Source organism: Gymnodraco acuticeps, unplaced genomic scaffold (assembly GCF_902827175.1).
Source record: "Gymnodraco acuticeps unplaced genomic scaffold, fGymAcu1.1, whole genome shotgun sequence".
Taxonomy (NCBI): Eukaryota; Metazoa; Chordata; class Actinopteri; order Perciformes; family Bathydraconidae; genus Gymnodraco; species Gymnodraco acuticeps.
In genome coordinates, this window is record NW_022989777.1 from 126297 (window position 1) to 152834 (window position 26538).

Here is a 26538-nt window from a genome sequence, read left to right on the forward strand (position 1 = left end):
TGACCTTCTATAGGTGCTCCATAGAGAGGATCCTGACCTTCTACAGGTGCTCCATAGAGAGCATCCTGACCTTCTACAGGTGCTCCATAGAGAGCATCCTGACCTTCTACAGGTGCTCCATAGAGAGGATCCTGACTTTCTACAGGTGCTCCATAGAGAGCATCCTGACCTTCTACAGGTGCACCATAGAGAGGATCCTGACCTTCTACAGGTGCTCCATAGAGAGCATCCTGACCTTCTACAGGTGCACCATAGAGAGGATCCTGACCTTCTACAGGTGCTCCATAGAGAGCATCCTGACCTTCTACAGGTGCACCATAGAGAGCATCCTGACCTTCTACAGGTGCTCCATAGAGAGCATCCTGACCTTCTACAGGTGCTCCATAGAGAGGATCCTGACCTTCTACAGGTGCACCATAGAGAGCATCCTGACCTTCTACAGGTGCACCATAGAGAGCATCCTGACCTTCTGCAGGTGCACCATAGAGAGGATCCTGACCTTCTACAGGTGCTCCATAGAGAGGATCCTGACCTTCTACAGGTGCACCATAGAGAGGATCCTGACCATCTACAGGTGCACCATAGAGAGGATCCTGACCTTCTACAGGTGCTCCATAGAGAGCATCCTGACCTTCTACAGGTGCTCCATAGAGAGGATCCTGACCTTCTACAGGTGCTCCATAGAGAGGATCCTGACCTTCTACAGGTGCACCATAGAGAGGATCCTGACCTTCTACAGGTGCACCATAGAGAGCATCCTGACCTTCTACAGGTGCACCATAGAGAGGATTCTGACCTTCTACAGGCGCTCCATAGAGAGCATCCTGACTGGCTGCATCACGGCCTGGTACGGCAGCTGCACCGCCCTAAATCGTAAGGCTTTACAGAGGGTGGTGAAAACTGCACAGAACATCACCAGGACGGAGCTGCCATCCATGGAGGACCTCTACTCCCAGCGGCTCAGGAAGAAAGCCCTCAGGTTTATAAAAGACCCCCATCACCCCAGCCACAAACTGTTCTGTCTGCTGCCGTCTGGCAGGCGTTACCGCAGCATCAGGACTAAAACCACCAGATTCAGAGACAGTTTCATCCCACAGGCCATAAGACTGTTAAACACCTGAGCTTGCACTACTATTTTTTTTTTTTGGGACAATTTTATTATATTTTTATGAAAATGTATGTCTTGTAATTGCACTGTTGAGGAACCTTTGACCTACATTTTTCATTCATTGCATAACTACACCTTAGTTGTGTATGACAATAAATCTTTGAATCTTGAATCTTCTGATATAGCAATGAACATCTGAACTCCCATGCTCCTCCAACAATGCAGCATAAATATATATTAAGACACAAAACAATAAAAATACTGAAAGAATAAACTGAATATAAATCAAATCAAATAGTGCAAGAGAATGTTGCAACACTAATGTGCACGTAATGCAGGAGAAGTAGGTCTGCAAAGTGTCTGGTTGTCTTTCTCCTGATGCTGCGGTGTTCAGGTAGTTTTCGTTCCTTAAAATAATTAAATAGTGAGTTTTCTAGAGGATTGTTGAAGTCACTGTAATATTAACGGTTTACAGGCATGACGATGTGACCCTCCTCCATCCTGAGGCGTGCTTTTTTTAGGAAACACTCCTGTGAGTTGTATCAGAGGGTAGGAACAAACAGCATGTATGTAAACAGGTTAGTACTTAGATTTTACAGTTTGGTAAGTTCCCTGACTAGATTTGAAATGTTCGGCTGAAATACCAACCACTAAGGAAATAAAAAGAACAGTATAGTCTCAACATAAGTCCTGCTGTGTGGGTGCATTGTGTCCTCCGTCCTACCTGAGTGAACTCCGGCTGCCGGTCTGGTCTGGAGCCTTCATCTCGGTAGCAACGAGCAACCTGGAAGTACCTGCCACACAGCGAAGACAAAGGATGTTATAACTCACCTTCACTTTTTCTTTCCATCAACTTTCTAGTTCATGTTCAAAAAGTACAGTGGGGCAAACAAGTATTTAGTCAGCCACCAATTGTGCAAGTTCTCCCACTTAAAAAGATGAGAGGCCTGTAATTTTCATCCTATGTACACTTCAACTATGAGAGACAGAATGGGGGGACAGAATCCAGGAAATCACATTGTAGGATTTTTAATTAATGAATTGGTAAATTCCTCGGTAAAATAAATATTTGGTCACCTACAAACAAACAAGATGTCTGGCTCTCACAGACCTGTAACTTCTTCTTTAAGAGCCTCCTCTGTCCTCCACTCGTTAACTGTATTAATGGCACCTGTTTGAACTCGTTATCAGTATAAAAGACACCTGTCCACAACCTCAAACAGTCACACTCCAAACTCCACTATGGCCAAGACCAAAGAGCTGTCAAAGGACACCAGAAACACAATTGTAGACCTGCACCAGGCTGGGAAGACTGAATCTGCAATAGGTAAGCAGCTTGGTGTGAAGAAATCAACTGTGGGAGCAATTATTAGAAAATGGAAGACATACAAGACCACTGATAATCTCCCTCGATCTGGGGCTCCACGCAAGATCTCACCCCGTGGGGTCAAAATGATCACAAGAACGATGAGCAAAAATCCCAGAACCAGACAGGGGGACCTAGTCAATGACCTGCAGAGAGCTGGGACCAAAGTAACAAAGGCTACCATCAGTAACACACTACGCCGCCAGGGACTCAAATCCTGCAGTGCCAGATGTGTCCCCCTGCTTAAGCCAGTACATGTCCAGGCCCGTCTGAAGTTTGCTCGAGAGCATTTAGATGATCCAGAAGAGGATTGGGAGAATGTCATATGGTCAGATGAAACCAAAATAGAACTTTTTGGTAAAAACTCAACTAGACGTGTTTGGAGGAGAAAGAATGCTGAGTTGCATCCAAAGAACACCATACCTACTGTGAAACATGGGGGTGGAAACATCATGCTTTGGGGCTGTTTTTCTGCAAAGGGACCAGGACGACTGATCCGTGTAAAGGAAAGAATGAATGGGGCCATGTATCGTGAGATTTTGAGTGACAACCTCCTTCCATCAGCAAGGGCATTGAAGATTAAACGTGGCTCGGTCTTTCAGCATGACAATGATCCCAAACACACCGCCCGGGCAACGAAAGAGTGGCTTCGTAAGAAGCATTTAAAGGTCCTGGAGTGGCCTAGCCAGTCTCCAGATCTCAACACCATAGAAAATCTTTGGAGGGAGTTGAAAGTCCGTGTTGCCCAGCGACAGCCCCAAAACATCACTGCTCTAGAGGAGATCTGCATGGAGGAATGGGCCAAAATACCAGCAACAGTGTGTGAAAACCTTGTGAAGACTTACAGAAAACGTTTGACCTCTGTCATTGCCAACAAAGGGTATATAACAACGTATTGAGATGAACTTTTGTTATTCACCAAATACTTATTTTCCACCATAATTTGCAAATACATTCTTTAAAAATCAGACAATGTGATTTTCTGGATTTTTTTTTTCTCATTCTGTCTCTCATAGTTGAGGTATACCTCGGATGAAAATTACAGGCCTCTCTTATCTTTTTAAGTGGGAGAACTTGCACAATTGGTGGCTGACTAAATACCTTTTTGCCCCACTGTATATTGTTTTCCCTGTAAAGAAAACATCCTATATTAGCATTTGTTCAAAAATGTTTAGGAACTTAACGGCACATTTCAAATGTATATTTATGTATAGATGTCGCAATTGTACTAAGCTTTGGCAATTCAGTATGTCATTATGATCATGCTAATAAAGCTATTTGAATTGATTTGAATGTTGATAATTACATCCATCTGGGATATTGAGTATAGCATGTTGAAGTGCAAATATAAAATGTGTATAATAGTGTATATAATACTCTAGGTTTAACAACAAATACTTTGAAATAACGACAAAAGTGGTATCTGACTATCAAATACAGGCAAAAAGCTAAAACATATCAAACGTATGTGTATTTTTCAGTGATGAGCATGTGCAGATCATCACAAACAAAAAGGTTGCATTCAAATGTTCCGTTATCTTAGGAAGGTTTCAAACGGAGTGAAATGACCCAGAAGCACCTCAGGGTCAGCCATGTAAAGAAAATGTCTCCAGCGATGCTCCCGTGTCTTTGGCTCTTCTCCAACTCTGCATTTTCTTCATTATATTTCAGTGTTTGTTTACATTTGGGTGTGTGCTTTTAACTTTGTCCGCTACATGCAAGCGGATGCTGGCCTTTCTATCTGCCGAGGGAATTTACAGCGGTTGTGCTTACAGCAGTGTATGTTCCGCCGCACGCCGACAACAACACAGCGCTGGACGAGCTGTTTGGTGTAATCCAGGGGTTCCCAACCCCCGAGGTGTTACTGCCGGGCCGCGAAATAGCTGTGAGTTTATCGTAATATTTGCAGAATTATAAATATATAAAAATATTTTATCATAATTTTCGCACCTATACCAGTCATATTATTTCATCCAGTAGCCTACAGCAGTGGTTCCCAAACGGTGTGCCGTGGGATTTTGTGACAACCATACGTTATTATTGCAGTATACAACTACACAAAAATAATTATTTTTTAATTGACTATATCAGTACTTTGTAGGTTTATATGTACGTAATCTGCGCGACTTGCGCGTCCACATCTCCACGTGCAGTGCTGCATAAACATGGCGATAACTTTCGAGGGGTGAAGGTATGCCCATTATTTTGAGTTTGTCCGAAGAATAGACAGGAATGTGACGGTGAGGTGCAAACTGTGTCCAGGCCAGAAGCTGTTATCTACTGCTGGAAACACCACGTCAAACCTCAACAAGCACCTGCAAAGAACACATGCTAAGGTGAAGCTACCGCACACGCTATTTGTTGTTTGTTTATATCACGTAGTCTGTTCTTCTTCTCTGTCTTCCGGTTGTTGCCTATTTTGAATGACAAATACACACTACCGCCGCCTGCTGGTAAGAAAAGTTATTGCCACTCACGCATGCGCAGTTCTTACGTGCTCGGCGAGTATAGTAACAAATTACTTTATGTAGATAGTAACAAAGTAGTGTAATATATTGCTTCTTTTTTTTTTTTAAAGTAATATGTAATATATTACATTGTTTTAGTAACGACCCCATCTCTGGTGTTGGCGTTCTCTACTCTGATTTACATGAAGAACAACAGGAGGTCACGGCTCTCTGTTGAACAGGACTTGCGAGTGGCCCTCTCCTCAGTGCCACCAAGGATTACAAAATGCTGTGCACCCCGACAGGCACATGTATCTCACTAATTTGTAAGTCAGCAAAAATATTTACAATAGCACATGTTTCAATGCTGATTGCTGAAATGTTACATTTATAATTTGTAGTTCAGGACCATGGACAATGCAGCTTCCTTGCATTGACAGTTCTCTGTGCTGAATTTCTGCTGAGTTTCCTTTGCCTCATTTTTAATGTTGTGACCTGTCTGGTTTAAATGAGTGTGTTGCTGCTTTGATGAAGCCTAATTTGATAAAGTTTCAAATTAATTTCTGAAATATTTCGTTAATAAATATTTCATGAGTAATATAGTTGTCTTTGTCACATTTTATTTGGCATTAGTAAATAATTATGCACATTTACAGATATTTCACATGATATGAGTGATAACACGTGTTATAAGGGCTATTTTGCACAATAGGTGTGCCTTGAGATTTTTACTTGTCCTTTGGTGTGCCTTGGGCACAACAAGTTTGGGAACCACTGGCCTACAGTAGTTAAACTTTCACCAGAAAACAGTTGAAAATGGCTTTTATGATGTTCCGAGGGATTCGGCGGCTCAGCCTATAAGGTCTCAGCCTCTGTGTTTACCTTCTTCAGAACAGCTTAAGAGTGACTGCAGGCTGCTACGTGTTAACCACACACACCTCTACATATATCGAACTGCCCGATTATTCCCCCTATTATTCATTTTATGAAGGAGATGTCCGGTCACCAAGGCGCATGATGTGTGTGTGCACCGGAACGAACGACACTATCATAATATCTTCTGAAAATAAATGACACACACACACCTCGTTTTCCCAGAATTCACTGAATTATCCATAAACCCTACAAACAAAACCAAAACGTTGATTTATCTGGTTTTCCCGTTTTGGTTTAAAAACCGAATAAAGTCGGTTTTTTGGTTTTCCTTTTTTCCGAAAAACACTGGTTATTTTTTTTTTTTAAACGTTGTTAATGTTTTGGTTGCATATTGTTTTAGTATTTGTTCAGGCTGTTACATACAATTAGTCTCTGTTGCTACCTGCTGGTGGTGAGTAAATATTCAAATCAGTTAAAATTGACAACCGGTCCGCGATCTTTTTTTAATGTATCTGCCGGTCCTTGGCACAATAAAGGTTGGGAACCCCTGGTGTAATCGACAGGACGGAGACTTCACGACCAGAGGCGGCTTTCATTGTGGCCGTGGATTTTAACACTGCCAACATGAAGAAGGTCCTGCCGAAGTACTACCAACACATCAGCTGCATGGTGGAAACACACTGGACCATGTTTATTCCCCTTTCCAACATGGATATAAAGCTCGCCCTCCCTTCGGTAAAATCAGACCACATCTCACTGCTGCCAGCTTACTTTGAAACGACGGAGTGGTGTGTGTTTGAGGATGACAACATCAACACACATTGGCATTGCTACATTGGCAAATGCATCGATGACGTAGTACTGAAGATTACTGTACGGACACTCCCTAACCAAAAGCCCTGGATAAACAGCGAGGTGCGTACCAAGCTGAAAGCGTGCACTATCGCAAACAAAGGTGGAGATTTGGATGAGTACAGGAAGTCAAAGTACGCGCTCAGACAGGGTATGCAAGACCTTTTTCAAGACCCTTCCCATACATTTTAAGACCTCATCACCACTTCGAGTTCTAACCGGTTACATTGGCGACACACTTTACCTCACATTTACTATATACAGTATTGATTGTAAGATAGCACAACTAAACAGTTTGTGATGACTCCTTATCATAATTCAGATAAAACAAAGCACAAGAGAATGAATTGTGTGACCACCCCAATGCAAGGTTTATTAGAAAAAGAAACCATTAGAAAGTAGTATTCTATTTAGGCATTGTTCCCAAGAGATGAAACAGACAGACTACTGAAGCCTCCTTTCCACATGAACTTCAACCTCTCTGTCAAGGCAGTGTGAGAAAAAGTTTTTAGAGAGTACTTGTCCATGGACAAGTGAGTTTGGCAATTTACTTGTCCGAATACATTTTTCACTTGTCCATAGCTATACTTTGTGCATGCATTGCTGCACCTATTTTAAATATGATTACATATCAACATAAAGCACACAAGAATCTAGGTTACTGTAGGTAACATTTTATTGTTTATTTGTTCATATTGTTCACAGTGTCTGGTTTCTGAACTTCTACCATCAAGGCATATCAAATGAATGTCAGATATAAAATAATAAGATAAAACAACTAAGTACTAACAATATAATGTTTTCTCCTCTGTGGGACTAGTAGACATGCTAGCAGAAATGTATGGCTTCAGGCTCAGGGTGGTTGTTCATTGCAGCTGTCTCCTGAGCTGTGGGGCAGCACTCCACTGGTTCTCCTCACACCGAGCTGTGGGGCAACAGGCACAGGTAAGTTTCTGTTCACTGCAGCAAGCTTTGGGGCAGCTTTGACATACCTCTTGTCTTGGTCTTAGCAGATGTTTTCCATTTCTGGATGGCTGGCTCTGGGTCCAACTCTGCCACTGTGGTGGTGATGTGGCTGACCCTCATGAGTGACCCCAGAGTTTCATTGGTCATCTGGGATTTTCTGGATGTTTTTATGAGGTTCATGAGGGAAAATCCACGCTCCACGGCAGCAGAGGAGGGAGAAAGGGTGACCATGATGTACACCAGAACCAGGACGTCCTTCACATCTGGGTGGTTCTCAATGAGAAGGTCACTTATGACCTCCTTGGGGGGCTGCCTCTGCCTGTACTTCAGTCTGGCCTTGAGAGCTGGCCACTGTCTAGGGATGTTGGTTACCTCCTCCTCACTGAGAACGGACTCGAAGTGGGTCATCATCATCATAACCTGAACATCACCATATGTAGTAGGGCTGAACGATATACCGTGTCATGGCGATAACCGCGGTATGCGCATGCGCGGTATTCACACCGCAGGGACGTGCGGTTTTCTTAATTTTTTTTTTCAAATGCTAACGCACTTTAGCACAGAATTCAAAATAAAGATACCCTTATTACTTATCGAAACTGCACATACAATATATCCGATTAAAGCTGAGACTCCACAGATTATTTAAGTATAGTATCTAAGCGATCCAATCTCGCAACAGGGGAAGCAAACACAGACATCACAACACGTACCTTTTACGGGAGATCGTCTCACCGTAGCTGTCAATCTGATCAAAAGACGTGTTCAATGGCATTAAAACGAGAAAGAAAAAACGCGGCTGAATCAGTTGATCCATAGATTGATAATGTATCTGTGGCTTTGAAGCAATTGTTTATAATCCATAATTATGTAAAAATCGGAGCACAACAGTTAGCTGCTAATGGTAGCCACCAGAGTGTATGCAGCTTCCGGTTTTGGCTACGCGTCACTCTCACTCCTTATTTGATAATGTGTGTGTGTTAGACTGCGCTGGACTGCCACATAGCCAATACCGGAAGCAGCAGCCACTCTGGTGGCTACCATTAGCAGCTAACTTTTGCTCTGCGATATTTACATAAAAATGGAATTATGGATTATAAATTAAATCATTTTTTTTATACAGAGACGTTAAAACCCTATGGATTAACCGATTCAGCCGCGCTTTTTCTTTCTCGTTGTAATGCCATTGAACACGTCTTTTGATCAGATTGACAGCTACGGTGAGACATCTCCCCTAGAAGCTACGTAAAGGTACGTGTTGTGATATCTGTGTTTGCTTCCCCTGTCCGAGTTCAGATCACTCAGTGATGATACTATATACCTAAATAATCTGTGGAACCTCAGCTTTAATCGGATATCTTGTAAGTGCAGCTACGATAAGTAATAATAAGGGTACTTTTATCTTGAGTTCTGTGCCAAAGTGCGTTAGCATGTTTCGCTCAGGGGTCATTTAGATGCTTCTTATGAGACTTGTGTTTTGTTTTGGTAAAAATGGTTTATATCGTCAGTTAGCTGAGATTATTTCCGTTAATCTGGTATAACACATTAATAGGTTCTTAAATATTATGATCCCCTGAGACACTGTCGTGAAAAAAAAGAAAAGTACCCGCCGGGACTTTGTGGTTTAACAGGTTAAAAAAAAACGCAATATATACAGCAGGGGGGGGGGAAACCGCGATGTCAGTTTTTTTCAATACCGTGCAGCCCTAATATGTAGCTAGTTGTGCGTCTGATCTTGGGACGTTCCTGGGGTCAAGAACATGGAAATCACTGAAAGGGGTATCCTTCAGGAAGGAAAATCTCTTTTCTAGGAACTTCACAGAATTCTCCAAGAAGAAATTATTCACTGTTTCTGGAATACCTGTTCCTTTCAGTGAAGTGATGTGTCCATTGTTCTTACTGTCAAACTTGCCATCCTTGCAGGTTGCCATGTAGGCAGTGTAGACATCACCTCTATTATGCTTAAGGCCTTCCAACTTGATCCTGGCCTCACACAACTTTACATCAACATCATAAATGAACAGATCATTACTCTGGAATGCCAGACTCACGTTGGCCAACACTTCTAAGACATCTACCATAAAGTGGAGCCCATCAACAAACTTTGCAGACTTCAGTACCTTCAAGTACCCCACACACTTAGCTCCTTCTTCTGTTTTTCTGTTTGAAGCCTCTTCCATGTGTAGGATGACGGAGTTGTAATTTTTTATTACAGCCTTGTATGCCCGGAGTCTTGACGCCATCCACCTAGTGCCACAGGGTGCTGAGAAATAGACAGGATCCTCGTCTATAACGGCTGATATGGCATTCACCTCCCTCCTACGTTTACCAGATCCATAGTAGAATCTGTAGATGGGGTGCACTCCTTTCTCTACGATGTCAACGAAGTCAGTGGCTTTGGTGGCATCTAGGAGCGACAGCTCCAGCTTATGTGGAGCACACCAAATCGAAATGAGTACATGCCCCAACAATTCCCGCAACTTCACAATAACTCCTCCCTTGGCACCTTGGTTAAGCCCCTGTCACACTGTCCCGAAATTGACACCCGATGGACACACGAATATGGAATTGTGAATTTCGCACGAAGATGGCCCCGAACCACACACGAAGGCAACATTTACATTACATTTAAGACATACAACTGCAATGAAAGTACCAAAAACAATTATGTTACAGTACTATGATACTGTACTGATATCTTCAGACTTTTTTCTTTACTTTATCCGTCTTTATATGTAGAAAACATTACGTTTTCTCCGTAATGTTTCCATAGCAACAACAACTTCCTGTAAACTCTCCTTCAAAATAATATATTATATCCTTTTTAGTTTCACAGAACACAAATTGGGTTATTTACATAATATATTTACATGATTTTGTTGTGCAATAAAACAACCCGATGGACACACGATAAAGGACATTTTCAAATTCGGCTGTGATCGTAGCAACATCGGGCCATTCGTGAGGGCATCTTAAGCCATCGTATGATCGCTGGTGGAGTTTCTCAGGCTCCGGCAGCAACTTCGTGAGCGGTGGCAAAATCTTTGGCATGCCAAAAAATTGCCGAAGGACCTTGCGAAGGTTCATTTTCGTGTTGAATTCGTGTGTCAATTGTGCCCTTCGTAAGGCCATCGTGAGGGCATCTTGTTATCATCGGTGCCATCGGGCATTCGCCCCGATCAGAGTGAGGGTGAATGCACCGATAATAACACGAAGATGACACGATTTGACAAGATGCCCTCACGAGTGCCTTACGAAGTTGCTGCTCACGAAGTTGCTGCCGGAGCCTGAGAAACTCCACCGGCGGTCATACGATGGCTTAAGATGCCCTCACGAATGGCTTAGATGCCCTCACGAATGGCTCGATGTTGCTACGATCACAGCCGAATTTGAACATTTCCTTTATTGTGTGTCCATCGGGTGTCAATTTCGGGACAGTGTGACAGGGGCTTTAACGCTGGCACCATCAAATGTGCAGGCTATTATTTTCTTCTTTATGTCTCCATCTGTTAGGTCGACATGATGTAGTGCCTCGAGGAGGGCTGCCAGCACACCATTAGCATCAGCTGACTTTACAGCCATGATGTCAATGAACTCTGTGGTTGGAAGTCCATCTTTGACGTAGCTGAAGATAGAAAATAAATAAAGTACATCAATAAAGTGCAATAAAAAAATGTAAAATGATTTGGCTTATATAAACCTTCCCACACCAGTGTTGCCTTCACCTTTTTTTAAGACTAAGAACACTAAAAAGCAACTTCGCCTTCATTTGCTTTAAACAATTTATGTATATACATTACCTGTTACAAACTTTTAAGTTAACTGAAAATTAAAACTAATAAAATGCATCAATAAAATGATTGTGAATTAATGACTCATAAACAAAAGGCCCTTTTTGAGATAAAATGTAAGTTAAATAAGACAATATATGCACTTACAAAATAATTTAAAATAATAATTACCTAACATATACATTCTCCTGTTCTGTCACAGATATATCCGTGGATCCATCTCCCATCAGAGCAAAGAATCTTGAAGCCTTGAGGTCTTCAGAAACTCTGTCCTTATCGACTTCTGCAATGGCCAGCACAAATGCCTTGCACCCCTTATCGTTCCGGTACTGTGTCGGCATTTTAATGCCATTCTTCTCTTGAAGTTCGATGAGGCCCTCAAATGAACGGAAAGGCAGCTTTTGTTTGGCGACATAAAACGCTGTGTTGAACATGGGTTTCAGTTGGTCGTCCATATTTTCTGCCTGCTTCTTGAGAGCCACAAACATTGGCCCTGTGCCTTTCTCTGTGACCTCTTTCCTTTGAATGCAGAGAAGGTGATATTTGCTGGACTCGTGTGACTGAAGTGTCTCAATGCATTTTGACCCTGTGACACCCTCGTACAGTTTACTGTTGTGGTCAGCAATGGATGGATATTCTCTGCAGACCTCACAGAACATGATGTCGTCCACACATCTTACCCATGGAAACTGGGTTTTCCAAGTCTCAATAAATGTTCTTTTCCTCTTGGGTGTCAGGGCGATGTCACTCTTGGCCTTTTTAGATGGACCAGCCATTGGTGAGATAACGGAACATGGCCTTTTAGCAGAGGCTTTCTCGTGACTGGGGGGGTCATCGTTCTGCTCACACTCTGAGACTCTCTGAGGACTCGTTTCAGCATGTTCAGGCTGTTGTTCAGACTCCTGTTCTTGCAGACAAATTATAGATTTTTGGCAACATGAATTTTAGGTACTCGTAGACTCCCCACAAACCTTTCTGCATTTTTTGGGGGTTTTTTCTGAAATAATTTGATATGCCACCTTTCAAGCCCCTTGGTACATAAAGACCCCCTTTCAATCCCCCCCTTTTTTCTTTTTTTTAAAAACATTTTTTACATAGGCCTACCCCTTTTTTATTATTATTTTTTTATTAATTTCTTATTTCATAGTTTTTCATTATTTTTATTTGTATCTTCGATTTTATTTTTGATTTGATCAACCTGTGTGAATCTGTGCTGTCCTGTTGTTCACCCTTACCCTGTTGCTGTTTGAACTAGGCCTATTGAATTTCCCCACAGGGATTAATAAAAGTCCCCTTTCAAGCCCTTAATCCACTATTTTCTGACAGAATTTATTTCAATTATTTTCCTTGTTAACTTAACACACAATTTTACAACTGTGAGAATTATGTGTACAAACCAAAGAAATCTTTTGTTGCCCTCTTGGGGCCACTAGAACCTTCTTCTTCGCCATCGTATTTTACATTTTCACACAGTTTTACGACAAGACGTAAGTGAGTAAAAAGGAAACGTAAAGCGGTTGCAAACAACAACGGCGGACACGGACAATTTGCGAATGAGTTATGCCTTTTGTAAACTGAATTCATCAATAATTTGTCAATAAAAAGGGGTGAATAACGTCACTTGTCCATCGGACAAGTCAATTTAAATAGCTACTTGTACGATGTTGTGAATAACAGGTCCCGGACGGTGGGACGTGCACTTTTTCGCACACTGCAAGGTCAGGTTTAATGCAGTATGCTGCTTTGTTGCTTCTGTAGACTGCGCTCTTTCATTCCAGTAAAACTCCTTAGAAACCAGTATTTGACCAATAAACAAAACAATTGACAAAACTTTGAACTATGAAATATATTAAACTTTGGTGAGCTTCAGCGGGCTAATGCCATATAGGAGCTCCCTCACAAATACCCAGGGGTTCAATTGGGCCGGGGCTGTCCGGGGCTAAGCCCGGCACATAGGACGATGCTCTGACGTCATCACCCTCGCACATTTGTTTACAAAAAACGATATATATGTTAAGAATTTTTCCGTTCTTAATATAGACTATATTTAGGGTCGATATGTGTTGACTTTAAAATAGCAGATCTCTGTGACCGGATATCGGTTTTTTGGCTAGTGGAACATGTGTGTCTTCCTTGGAGGAGCAGCATCGCCTGGACTCCGCTGCTCCTCGGTGCAGAGAGCGTGCCAAAGAACAGATAACTAAGCTGACTGAGCGGCAGGGGCGGACTGGGACACAAATTCAGCCCGGGACGTTCAGACGCACCGGCCCACACACCGGGCCGCCGCCCAAGCAATGCGGGCCACCCTTGTAGCCTACAGATAAATTATACATCTACTATGCTCATATACTGTATACCATGGGTCGGCAACAGGCGACATCGGACCGACAGTCGCACATATAGGCTATAATGTCCGAATAGAGAATCTACCTACACCTGAAGAATGCTTATTGTACTTTATCCATGTTGAGAGTGAATGACACACAGCACAGGCACAATCAGGCTGCGGGTTGCACTGACGCTGATAGTGGATCAATAGGTGGACAGCGCGTGGTGCTGAAATAGCCAACATTCGGTGTGTGGTTTGAAAAATATAACACCAGCTCACTAAATCATTCAAACGCAGTGGCGAGCCGTCAGGGCCCTCTGTGAGGGCCTAAGATATTCTAAAAAATTATATTTGAAAACATTAAAAAAAACGGTTTTTTTAAAATGTTTTTTTTAATATTTTTTTGTTGTTACATTTTTCATTAGTTTTACCAAAATAACTTTAAATGTAATTGTATTTAAAATAATATTTCCAAAGAAATAAATCCTTCGAATCTGCCTGTTCAGTTTCTATTGGAATGTGAAGGGTTAAATGCCGTCTCTGCGAGTTATGTGAAGACGGGAGAGCTTGTTGGTCCCTCTCTACATTCACAGAGGGCCAGCTATAGTAACTCAACGAGAGAGTAATGTCAAATGACAGTACAATTGACCAATCATATCTTCCCTCTAAATGGGCGGGCTTTATTTTCGCGGATTTTATGACAAGTTCCGCCCGCTGTGAGGTCTATGCAAGTGGTGCAGTGACGCGTCCTAAAACCCGGAAGTAAGCTTCGCTCGGATTCCCTCGACAGAAAGCAGTGGGATTTCTCCATAGGGTTTTGGAAAATAGCTCGAAATAAGGTCTGTGGAAAACGAACCTGTTAGATAAATGCACGTTTTGTTCAGCCGGATAATATCCACATGTCTACCCTACTTTTATTATTTTCTAATCATAAATCTAAACGATAGATTTATGATGGATAGATTTATGATCGATAGATTTATGATTAGCATAAGTTCGTTCATGATTGCTCACTTCAGTGATAGTGATGACATCGTTGCGAAATTATTAACCGAGTCATTTTCAAGATTGAGTTCCAATGATAAACTGGAGTGGCAAAGGATCAGCTGAATGACCCGCCATCAAGTGCTTCATCCAAAAGGACAGGAGGATGGACTTTGTGTTTCAGTGATTTGATCATCAAAGGTAGGCCTTGGCTGTGGGTGCCCTGTCATGATCGGTGTTTATATAAATGGTGTTGTTTTGTGTGGTAGAGGGTCGCTGTCATTGATGCGTTTTGCACCCCGGACCACTGTTTTGATATTCCGCTGAAGTATACGCTGTGACGTAATATCTCTTCTTTTTTTTCTCGAGGGAAGGGGGGTCAGAGGGCCTAGGTATAAAAGTCACGGCTCGCCACTGTTCAAACGTAATGTTTACTTATATGTGAACAGTAACAAAGTTCAGGCAAAACATTGACAACAAAATTGGAGAAGCCGCTTGATCATGGAGGGCGAGGAGTGGTGGTGCATATGCTCCTGAAACGACAGAGCAAACACGCTACATTAGCGATAATAATTACAATGAGCCATTCATTCAAAAATATAATTAGGCTATTAAATACAATTATGACAGGCTTGGTACTCACTTAATGTGAAAACTGACATCTCCCATCGGTCGCTATTTTTTGGATATCTGGTGATATGGACGTCACTTTAATCCGCATGCAGTTCTCAAGGTTTTTATGCGTCAATCGATTCCTCTCGTGCGTCTTTATCACATTCATTGAAGAAAAGGACGACTCGCATGTATAGGTGGAAGGGAACATTGTGAGCACATAACATGTGAGTCTCTTGATCGTGCTATACTCCTCTGAGCTTCCCACCCAAAAAGGCACTCACAGACTCCGCACTTCTGAGCGCATCGCTGACCAGGGAGCTTGTTTGAAAATCAATTAGCTCCATTTCTAATGCAGCCTCGTCTAAGGAGGGGATCATTTGTTTCGCCTGGGAGGTGAAGTCTCCACTCGGTCGGACTGTGAGAGGATCGCGTACAAAGGCGATGTCTTTTGGGATGGAGTAGTCCTCAAACCTTGACATGAAGTTGGCCCGTAGCTGCTTGATGAAGTCCACCATCAGCTCTGTCACTTGTCCCAGTGCCTGTGATTTTAGTGCACTGAAATGGAGGAGCCTGCCAGTGGATATGTCTGACTCGAACAACTCCAGCTTCCTCGTGAAGGATTCAAGCTTTTCAACCATGTCCACTATGGTTTTGCCTCTCCCCTGTAGCTGCAGGTTAAGCTGGTTTAGGTGGCCAAATATGTCCGCTAAAAATGCTACATTGGACATTAACTTTTCGTCTCCCAGAAGGGCAAGGTGGTCAGCTGCTGCCCTAATCTTGCTCAATCTAAGAAACGCCTTGACCTCATCCAGTAGCGCACAGAAGCGGTCCAACGCTTTCCCTTTGCTCAACCAGCGCACGTCATTGTGAAGCAGCAGGTCATCGTGGGTGGCCTCTTCTGACTCAGCCACAAGTTGTCGGAAAAGCCGATGCTGGGTGCTTGATGTACCCCTGACAAAATTAATGACACGCATCACTTTGTCCATAACTTCCTTTAGCTCACCACTGAGTTTGACGCAAAGGACACTCTGGTGGATGAGACAGTGCAGTCCATGCATTTGGGGGGCGTGCTCCTTCAACCTGCTTACCAGACCTCCGTGCTTTCCCACCATAGCAGGAGCCCCGTCTGTCACGATTAGGTTAACCCTCTCAAATGACAATGAATGCAGCCAAAACAACTCTTCCAGTTTCGTAAATATAACGTCCCCAGTGGTGTGCCCTTCTAATGGAATAAGAGACAGCATCTCTTCCCTGAACTCCTTTCCATCAAAATATCTTGGATTACTGGTCTGGGGGAAGCTTGCGAGTGTGTGTGTGCGTGTGTATGTGTGTGTGTGTTTGTGTAATTTTGCATTTGTGTGTGTTGTGTTTGTTTCTCGGGGAAAACACTCACCAGAAACACCGGCTGTTGTTATGCCTGCTGTGACGTTAAGTTACTCCGTTCTCCGATTGTAATTATGCCGTTACAAGCTTCAAAGTTATAGTTATCATCTGAATTTGCCGGAACAAGTTTTATATTCTGAAAGCCAATACTTTTGCCCCTCAAGCCTCTCAAATGTGGGCAAACACTCAAATAAATGCAAAAAAAAACAGAGAACTTGACAATACTTGACAATAAAATTATGTTAAATAACACTGCTACCTAGTTAATAACTCTACTCAGTGGAGGCTCGTCCATTGAGGAAAGGGAGGACCATCCTCCCTAAGATTTCAGTGAAAAATAAACTTTGAAGAGAACAATAAATACACCTCAATTTAAAAGATAAGTCTGTTAAAATACAGATAATAGCCCTGGCTTTGGGACTGAAATGGGGCTAGAGAGGACGAGCCTCTCTTCGGGCGGGTCTAGCCAGAGGCTCTGGATTGGGCGCCTATATCATCAGTGAACCAATCAGCGGATCTGACTGCGCATCAGAGTGTTGATGGGGAGGGTTATCAGCGATATCAGAGTTTTTTTCTGAACCGGGGAACAGGGGCGCTGCGCCCTCTTACCAAAATCAATTCCTTGAATTAGGCTTTGATTATGTTCTGGCCCGCCATCTTGTGGCTCAGAAAAAAATTGGCCCACGGCCAAACTTACTTGCCTACCCCTGCTGTATACTGTTATGGCTAGATTCCCCAGTCAAGCCATAACATAAAAGAGATGGACAACAGGAGTAAGGTGCAAAATGAAACCTTCCTTTATTTAAGGTTTCTTAAAAATGTCCGTATCAAAGTGGATATGAAGGAGTCAGTAACGTGAATGTACAATTGGGATTAAGTACAGCAAATGGGTATAGTCAAAAATGGTTGCCTGTGCCTGGCTGTAAACAAAAAGAAGTGCCAATGCACATGCAGCTCAGATATTCAATCAATACCAACAAATGATTCTAATAGTCATTATGAGAGCACTTGTCCAGTATTAAATAACCAACTTCAAGGAATACAACAGTAGGGCTGTGCATCTTCACTGGTCTCACGATTCGATTACGATTATCCTGTCAACGATTCGATTAAATTCGATAACCCGATGCATCACGAGGCCCAATGCGTTGCATCCTCGATTTTCTATATTACTGCACATGGCTTATTTTTGATCCCCATCGACAATGGCGATTCTAGAGGTGTGGGTGCCACTCGAACCAGCTTTCATCACCATCAGTGGCGCCCCACACACTCTTCCACACGGAGCAAGGCAACGAAACTTAAAATAAGAAGAAGCATTTGACGGCGCGCTATGAATGGGGCCTTGAGGGGGTTTCCCCGACATGTGGTTGCAGTAAAATAAAGGGTGTTTCATGTTGTCGTTGCTGTGGACCTTCTTAATACCTTGGAAAATGCCGTTTAATACTTTTTAATAGCCTTCATTTTCGCTAAATTGATTTATCAACTTTTAACAAGTTTATAATAAATAAACTCCGCTCTGCATCAGCCAAACGGCTCGCTGCACCCGCACTGCGAGGGGGACCCAAGTTCCCATCAGCAAAAACACGTGGGTTTGCTATCCTGGCTCCAGGATGGTGGAATGAGCTCCCTATTGACATCAGGACAGCAGATAGCTTACACACCTTCCGGCGCAGACTGAAAACTCATCTCTTTCGACTCCACTTCGAGCGATATAACTATAAACAAAGCACTTTTATACTAATAAAGGACTGGCTTACCTAAAGCCAGTTGAGTAGCACTTGAAATGTTTTGGCTCTATGTAACCTGATGTACTTATATGATTCTGTTTTCTTCAAGGTTGTGTCTTCTTGGTCGAACGCACTTATTGTAAGTCGCTTTGGATAAAAGCGTCAGCTAAATGCAATGTAATGTAATAAATACAATTGTATTTAAAAAAAATATATGTTTTACCATAAGAGCGCACGGTGCAAAGTATCTACAGTAGATGGGCTTACTTACTGCTGTACAGAGAACTGTAGTTTCCCCTCAGCAGATGCACATTAATAACATCCGATAAGATGAGCTCTGCCCTTACCTGTCGACCCCGGCCACCATGAGCAGCTGTTTGAACTGCTGAGGACTCTGGGGCAGCGAGTAGAAGCGGCCCGGCTCTCTGGACGGAACCACAAACTCTTTGGCTCCCTGAAACACAAGACCATGATCAGAGTGTGGCCTTCACATGGTTCTGAGGGAAGCAGAACATACAAGTCATCTCTTTCTATTATGAAACATTCTCAGAGGCTTCGACTGTTTGATGGGCAAAGTGAGTTGAATTCTGTGCGGGAATATTTAAATAATGAAGGATCTTCTTACCCCTGGTGTTCTCTTAAACAAGGTGGGAGTTTCCACATCCACAAAACCTACAATGAGAAGAATAAAAGAGACAGCTAGATAACGTCCATGCATCTGAGAGAAAACCCAGGCCAACCCTACACTAAAGTACAGAACAGCTTCTATTAATCACAGTCCTCTCATTTCAGTCTGATCAGGGCCCGTATGCTGAGGTGTGTGTGTGTGTGTGTGTGTGTGTGTGTGTGTGTGTGTGTGTGTGTGTGTGTGTGTGTGTGTGTGTGTGTGTGTGTGTGTGTGTGTGTGTGAGGAGTAATGGATTACATGAAACGGGATTACATTATCAGGAAATGATGTAACTTCTACTTTTATCTTTAATATTTGTATGCATGCTTCTTAATTAATATGAAGCTCTGTACTTGCTGTCACACGTACATTTCCCCCCTGTGGAACGAATACAAGTATCCTGATTCATTTGTTCTTTTTTGTATTCACCTATACATTCATACAATAGAGTGTGTGAGTGTAACTGTGTGTATTAAACAAAAACAGAGCATTTTCTGTCTGATTGTATTCCTGCTTTGTTAAACTGTAGTCTGTGCTCATGGGTTTCATCGCTGATGTATTCCTGAATGAATATGCTTCATGAAAGGCAGCTTTTCATATAAAATAAATCGTTTCTGATCCTAAATATCTTGGTTTCTTCTTTCCTAAGGTCACATTGTTCTGATGTCTGACCTAAAGCACTTCAGTAAAAAAAACATCTAAATGATATTTCTTCTCTCTTGGATTCATTTGCACTGCATTTGATATTGAGCTAATCCAAAAGTAACTGAAAGTAATCAGATTACATTACTTTTATATTTTGAAGCTCAGATTAGGTTACTGATTACTTTTCTTAACAGGTAACTAATGACTTCTAAGGTAACCCCCCTGGTCCTGGCTCTGCTCACCGTGCTGGTTGCAGAGGAACTCCCTCATCCTCATCACCAGCTGGGACCTCAGCCGGAGGTTCCTCTGCATCTCAGACGACCTCAGGTCCAGGTAGCGGTACTTCATCCGCAAAGACTCTGACTTCTGTGCAAAAACACAATCATTCATAATTAATAACAATAATAAAATATAATTTAAAATGTGCAAAGTAGTGACTTACTTTGACAAAGTCTTTCATTTCAAAAGGCAACGTGCGGCACACGTTCAAAACCTCCACGCTCTCAGCCAGGACTTCTATCTCTCCTGTTGGCATGCCCTGCTCATATCAAACCAGAGCAAACTTGATTTATACAGCAGTTTCATACACAAAGGGCACTCCAAGTACTACACAAAGCAAGCACATAGACAATTTACAGTAGATGGGAACTTGAAACTAAATGATCCTGCAGCTACTCAGCGATGACATGCTTGATATGGTTTACGCTGACTTTGCGATGCACTCATATGTTCCAGACGTGTGGGAACAATACTTTGCCCTCCCGGGTTTTACTACATGATCGTATTGAATGTACAGCTGCTTGAGAACGGCCTCCTACTGATAGTTCAGTAGTTGGAATGGTGGGTGGCTGACCACTGAAGGCATGTCTTTATGAATCATCTGTCAGCTTCAACATTAGATTTTCTTCTAAAGCGGGGCCATGTTTTGTCGCAGCTTTTGAGGCACATTTAAAATGATACATACTTTAAATGTGCTAATAAAGACACATCAAACAATACATTAAAGTGAAATGCAATACACATTATCGTGTGTATTTCAATATAATGTATGTCTTGTGAATTGAAATAAAAACTCTTAAAGGGAGGTGTGCAAGTTGTATTGGCACGTAAGCTCGGCTGGATGATAAGAGGAAGATGTGCGATGATGAATATAACTATCCTATTCAAGTGTACTCAGTTCTGCCACTCTGCTAAACTACAGCCAGCTGCTTGGTGAATACAAAAATGTAAGTTTGTAAGTTATTTCCAACATTCTTGAATGTTTGTATTGAACTGAAGGGAGAAGGCACCAACAAAGAAGAAGATAGTTACATTTCACCATTCCACATTGTCTTTGCTGCTCTCTGCTGGATTCATTCTTATTTAAAAAAGAAATCTAAATATTTGTTATTTAACATATTTTCCCCATGTTAAGTTATTTGATTTATTTGATTTTATTAAGGCGTTTTAAACCTCCCTTTCCATTGTAAGCATTGACGTATGATTGGTTTGGATGCATTGTATAAAGTATGACATCATATTATTTCAAATGTAAATTACAGTCTGTGGTATATTCATATTTATTGTCGATAGTGTCTGTATTATAATGTCTATTTTCATACCTGATCTATAGTGTATTCAATTTCTTTACTGCTTTTAATAATGTTTATACCTCATTATACTGTAGTGTAAATAAATCAGTTTGTATATATATATATATTTATATGATAGCATGAATAACTCTTCTATCTGCTTGTTTTGCACGTCTGGTGAGATGCTAACTGCATTTCGTTGTCTTAGTATTTGTACTCTGTTCAATGACAATGAAGTGGAATCTAATCTAAACCACTGAGGATAATGTGTGAATGACAAAGGAACCAGTATCATGTGACCCAGTATCATGTGACCCAGTATCATGTGATTCGAGCCAGCAGTGAACCTACAGCTCTTTAAAGCGAACCCAGGAGGGTCTGCTCCACTCCAGCATCCCCCCCTGACCGATTCAATATCTCATGCACAGAAGCTTTCATGCCACTCACTAACCGCGTTCTCCTGCCCCGCTGGGCGCCGTCTGACTGTTCCTGTAACCTTGACGACAGACTCCGTTGTGAGATCACACAGCCCCACTCTCAAATGACTCGCTGACTTAAAATACAGAAGAAAACAAAAAAGAAGTTCAATCTAAAAATACAGAGAACTGGAGCAGTAAATCGAATTATTGTTAGTATTATTATAATAGTGTTATTTGCTGTAATAGCATTTACAGACACTGTATTGTGGTATTTGTTTCCATCCTTACTTCTTCCTGAGGAATGAGGACTTGTGCCAGGCCGCTGAAGTCTCGCAGGATGACAAACAGGTCCTGCCTGTCGGAGGCAGAAACTGTTTTTAAATATTTCTTAGAGAGAAAAAGTCTGGATAGTGCTGGGAACTTGCTCCCCAAAACACAACTGTCAGGTTGTGATATACATGTATCTACACAGGTTATAGTTGTGCAGCTCGACAGGAAAGGTAAAGCCAGTAACATGTATTACTGACACACAGCACCTGTCCTGAAGACCAACATGTGGCTGAAAGATGTGCAGAGTACTGTCATCACAGGCTTTTGGAGCAAGATACGATTGTACAGAAACTCCTAGTCAGGCCTGGGAGTAAAGCATTGAATGAAACATGATTACGTTTCTTCTTTCCTAAGGTCACATTGTTCTGTTGTCTTACAGAATACACTTAGTAAAAAAACATCTTATTATATTTACTTTCTCTTTTATATATTTGCATTGTATTTGAGCTAATCCGAGAGTAATGGAAAGTAATCAGGTTACATTACTTTTATATGTTGATACTCTGAATAGGTTACTGATTACATTTTTGTTTACAGGTAACTATAGTAATGGATTACATGTTAAAGTAACCCTCCCAGCCCTGCTCATGGTCCTAGAGCCTGACCCCTCCTGACTGAGATCAGGTCTCATTTCTCCCCACAGTCTGACGTAACGTCCCCCGTTTTCAGTAGGCTTCTTCTTTTGGATTTACTGTCAGATGGTACATTTAAATGCTTTCTCAATTTGGGATGAATAAAGTGTCTATCTATCTGCAGAGTCTCACCTGAGGTACTGGACCCAGCCACACAGCGTGACGCTCCCCCCCACATGATGTGCCCTGAGCTCTCCACAGGCGTGGCTCCTGAGTGACAGACTGCTGGCCCCTTGGACAGAAACTGATGTGGATCAGGGCGGGACAGTAAATGTTGATATGATCACATTATGTTATCTTTAACACATTATCATTGTTCAAATAAATGATTCCAAGCACGCTGTAATACTGGTAAGTTACAAAACTAAACCGTTATTAATTCATGATTAAGACTAATTATTTATATAATTTAGCATTAGGGCTGCATGACATTAGTGATTACTGCCATTGTGAAATCATGTGATAAAAAATGGCATTTGTGATAAATAGATATTAATAATGCAGATGGACCCTATGCCATAAGACTACCTTATTTCATATGGTTTGATGTTTGTTTTTAACTGATAATCTTAATTCTTGCTTAAAAACTTTAGGCTGAACTGATTCCAATATGATTTAGTGCCATCTTAAGAATTGTACCCGCATTTAATGATTATCAAGATAATGTTGTGAATTTCAATTATTGTTGCTAGTTTAATCGTATAATAAAATGTCTTATTTATCGTCCCATGCCTAACCTTATAGTCAATCAATCAATGTTTATTTATATAGCCCAATATCACAAATGTTACATTTGTCTCAGTGGACTTCACAGTGTGTACAGAATATCAGTATGACAATACGACACCCTCTGTCCTTAGACCCTCTGTCCTTAGACCAAGGGTGCCCAACCAGTCGATCGCGATCGACCGGTCGATCGCGGGGAGATTCCCAGTCGATCGCGAGATGTGTCTAAAAATAGAACAACAATATTCAGTTTTATCGTTAATGTCCTATAACATAATCTTCCTGTGCCAGAATAATGCACTTGAACGCATCAAAGCTTTGTGATTGGCCGGCGTGACCCCATGTGTCGGGGCGTGGCTGGTGGGCAGTGGGCAGTGCACTAGTTCGCTAACGTTGTCCGTGGCAACACCAGGAGTGACAGTCCGCACACACACAAGACCGCAATTATGGCAGAAGCAAAACATATATAATTTTCACTCCGAGTGGGAGGATGATTATTTTTGTATCTATTCCAATTCAAAGTCCATCTGCAATGCGAGCGTGGCTTTATCGAAGAAGGGTAATTTAGGAGCGGCATTTCAAAACAGTGCACAAACGCTACGAGACGGAATTCCCTCCTAATTCTGCCCTACGCTCCCAAAAGGGGAGGGGCCTGAAAGGACAGCTAAATGCACAGCAGTCCATTTCCACCAGGCCCAACAACAAGAGCAAGGCTGCTACCAGAGCATCTTATCGTGTCAGTCACGTTCTTGCGAAACACATGAAGTCTTTCAAAGACGGCGAAGTTGTGAAAGAAGCTTTCCTGGAGGCTGCCGATGCGTAATAAAAATAACAGTAGCATTTTCAACAGGTTTTTGATATGATAAAAACTCAAGTTATATACCGTTATTAATCAGCTGTAAGTTTGAGTTTGTTTGAACTTATTCATTATAATTATTGTACAAAATGGTATAAGAATGCAAACTTAAATTGATTATAATCTATTATCAATTCAGGTTAAGAAACTAGTGTTGCTTGCATCCTATTTTAAAGGCATTTCTTTTTATAATCTACTAAAATGCAACAAAAAAAGGGTTTGATTCTATTAATTTTGTCTTTTTTATTGTGTAGCTTCAGATCTGAGTTGTCTTATTAGTAAGCCTAATTTATACTTTTGTAGCAACACTATTTTTATATAATGGCAAAGAAAGGGTTCAGAGTATTTTCTTTTGTTCCTGTGTCATATGTGGCAGCACTGTTCAATGTTTCTTGAAAACATTACCCACTGTAGTGACGTGTGAATAAACTCCAACTCTGTATCAACAACACTGTTGTGTAACTTCAGTTAAATACTTGTATGTGTGTAGATTAGAAAGAGGTGAGATAAAGGATCTGCAGTATTTTATGAAGTATTAATCGTACAAAGGTCAGTTTTATACAAGTAGAAGTGTGTATTTACCTGGTAGTAGGCTATCAGTAATGGCTACGCCTCTCTATTTGGACTGGTAGATCTCGGCAGACTGGCAACTTTAAAAGTAGCTCTCGGTTCAAAAAAGGTTGGGCACCCCTGCCTTAGACCCTCACATCGTACAGGGAAAAACTTCCGGAGAAAAAACACAGTTTAAAGGGAACATGGGAGAAACCTCAGGGAGAGCAACAGAGGGGGGATCCCTCTCCCAGGACGGACAGACGTGCAATAGATGCCGAAGATTACATTTACAACATAACATTTTGTCGTCATGTGTTCATCCTGGACCCTGAATGACGTCACTGTCTAATGGCAGTCAGGTACAGTGGATATGTTCCCTCTAACCTTCAGTGAGTCATTACAGTCACATGATGCCCCCATTACTTTTAGAGTACCTGTGTGAGCAGCAGCAGCCCTGCAGGGGGTGTGTGTGCAGCTCAGGGGTCTGAGCTGAGGGGCCCCCAGCAGCAGGGGTCCTTTCCTAGAGGTCGAGGGTGAGCTCTGGTACCAAACAGCGCGAGCCCTGAGAGCAGTGCACGCTCTCAGCAGCGCGTGCCTGCTCCTCACTAACATGGTGCTCCACAGCCGAGAAGCTGCAGGCTGATATAACCTCCGTCAGTCCCACAGCGGGCTGTCGCTGTGTCTGAATGGAGCACACTCAGGCTATAAAGAGTTCCTTGGTGTACTAATGACACCATAATAACACTCGCTGGAACTCCACTGACCGGGGCAGGCTGTCACTGTGTCCGCTCCTACTTCCGTATGTTCCACTGCTCTCTGCTAATGTGGATGGGCTTTTCTGCAGCATTTCGCATTAGCTCTGTCACTACCCGATCTGCAGCTCTGCCCGATCTGCAGTGCGCATGTGCGAGATGGTCCGCCATATTGGACAACTCCGGACGGCAACCCAAGTAGGACACATTGACACAGTGGCTTTTGGCAAAGCTCAAAAATAAAACGAGAAAGAGATGAGTTCTTGTTATTACAACGTGACTTCATTATTATTTAACAACTCTATATATTGGGTTCTTTTATTTGGGGTTAAGTACATTGTCAGAATAAGTGAGAAATGGATTTAACTTCTGTTAGACAGCTATCATACTGAATAAATATTTACTGTGAATGTGTGCAAAAATGTATGGCATATAGCTGTCTAACAGAAGTTACATTCATTTCTCACTTATTCTGACAATGTAGGCCTACAGTATTTCTTTTTACATCATTTATTACAACACAGATCCAATTTAGACTTAAATGTATTCTCATGTTGTAACGCAGCTATTGAAACACTAGAACATATTTTCTTTTGCTGCACTTACCAGTATTGGTTTACTTACAATTGAGCAAAACTTGAATGACTTTGTATTGTAATTTTACTCCAGGTGTAACTAAGGTTAAGTGTTGATTATATTTCACATCATTCATCCAAATCTGTAAAGTAACTAAATGTATTAAATAAATAAATATAGTGGAGTAAAAGTACAATATTTACCTCTGAATTGCAGTGGGGTAAGTAGCAACACATTAAAATACTTAAATCTCAAAATTGTACTTAGTAAATCTACTTATTTTCTTCACTTCAGCCCAGGTGTTAAAGACTGGGACGGCTGTCTTTAAAGTGTGTATACCCGTCAGTGTGTGTGTGTGCGCGCGC

General features: G+C 41.9%; 3 protein-coding genes across 5 annotated transcripts in view; all 3 read right to left on the reverse strand.

Annotated features, from left to right (window-relative positions):
* The window catches only part of dars2 (aspartyl-tRNA synthetase 2, mitochondrial), a 48295-nt gene extending 22560 nt beyond the window's left edge, over positions 1–25735 (reverse strand). For 2 of the 3 annotated variants that reach the window (XM_034219965.1, XM_034219959.1), the window contains exons 1-9: positions 25280–25735; positions 22844–22955; positions 22038–22104; positions 21782–21883; positions 20202–20297; positions 20002–20125; positions 19073–19119; positions 18795–18901; positions 1833–1902 (exon numbers count right to left, since the gene is read on the reverse strand). In XM_034219965.1, the coding sequence (XP_034075856.1) occupies positions 1833–1902; positions 18795–18901; positions 19073–19119; positions 20002–20125; positions 20202–20297; positions 21782–21883; positions 22038–22104; positions 22844–22955; positions 25280–25457 (903 nt within the window). In that variant the 5' untranslated portion in view covers positions 25458–25735. The remainder of the gene's footprint in view (positions 1–1832; positions 1903–18794; positions 18902–19072; positions 19120–20001; positions 20126–20201; positions 20298–21781; positions 21884–22037; positions 22105–22843; positions 22956–25279) is intronic. The other variant, XM_034219971.1, reaches the window with a different exon arrangement.
* LOC117548621 lies at positions 11016–13264 on the reverse strand. The gene is made up of 2 exons (XM_034219991.1): positions 11578–13264; positions 11016–11240 (listed from the first exon to the last, which is right to left on the reverse strand). The coding sequence occupies exons 1-2, from the start codon at positions 12180–12182 to the stop codon at positions 11039–11041; spliced, it is 807 nt and encodes a 268-aa protein (XP_034075882.1). The 5' UTR covers positions 12183–13264; the 3' UTR covers positions 11016–11038.
* LOC117548614 (zinc finger BED domain-containing protein 5-like) lies at positions 15023–16700 on the reverse strand. The gene is made up of 2 exons (XM_034219983.1): positions 15363–16700; positions 15023–15252 (listed from the first exon to the last, which is right to left on the reverse strand). Exon 1 carries the CDS (start codon positions 16576–16578, stop codon positions 15577–15579), a length of 1002 nt encoding a protein of 333 aa, XP_034075874.1. The 5' UTR covers positions 16579–16700; the 3' UTR covers positions 15023–15252; positions 15363–15576.
* Positions 25736–26538: the final 803 nt, after the last annotated feature.

What these genes read in the sequence shown, in the direction of transcription:
- LOC117548621 (XM_034219991.1), bottom strand. Translation starts at nt 12,182, where the DNA reads ATGGCTGGTCCATCTAAAAAGGCCAAGAGTGACATCGCCCTGACACCC. An exon ending in CAGGAGAATGTATATGTTAG is followed by an intron (nt 11,241 to 11,577) that starts GTAATTATTATT and finishes TTCTATCTTCAG; the next exon opens with CTACGTCAAAGATGGACTTC.
- LOC117548614 (XM_034219983.1), bottom strand. Translation starts at nt 16,578, where the DNA reads ATGCTGTCTCTTATTCCATTAGAAGGGCACACCACTGGGGACGTTATA.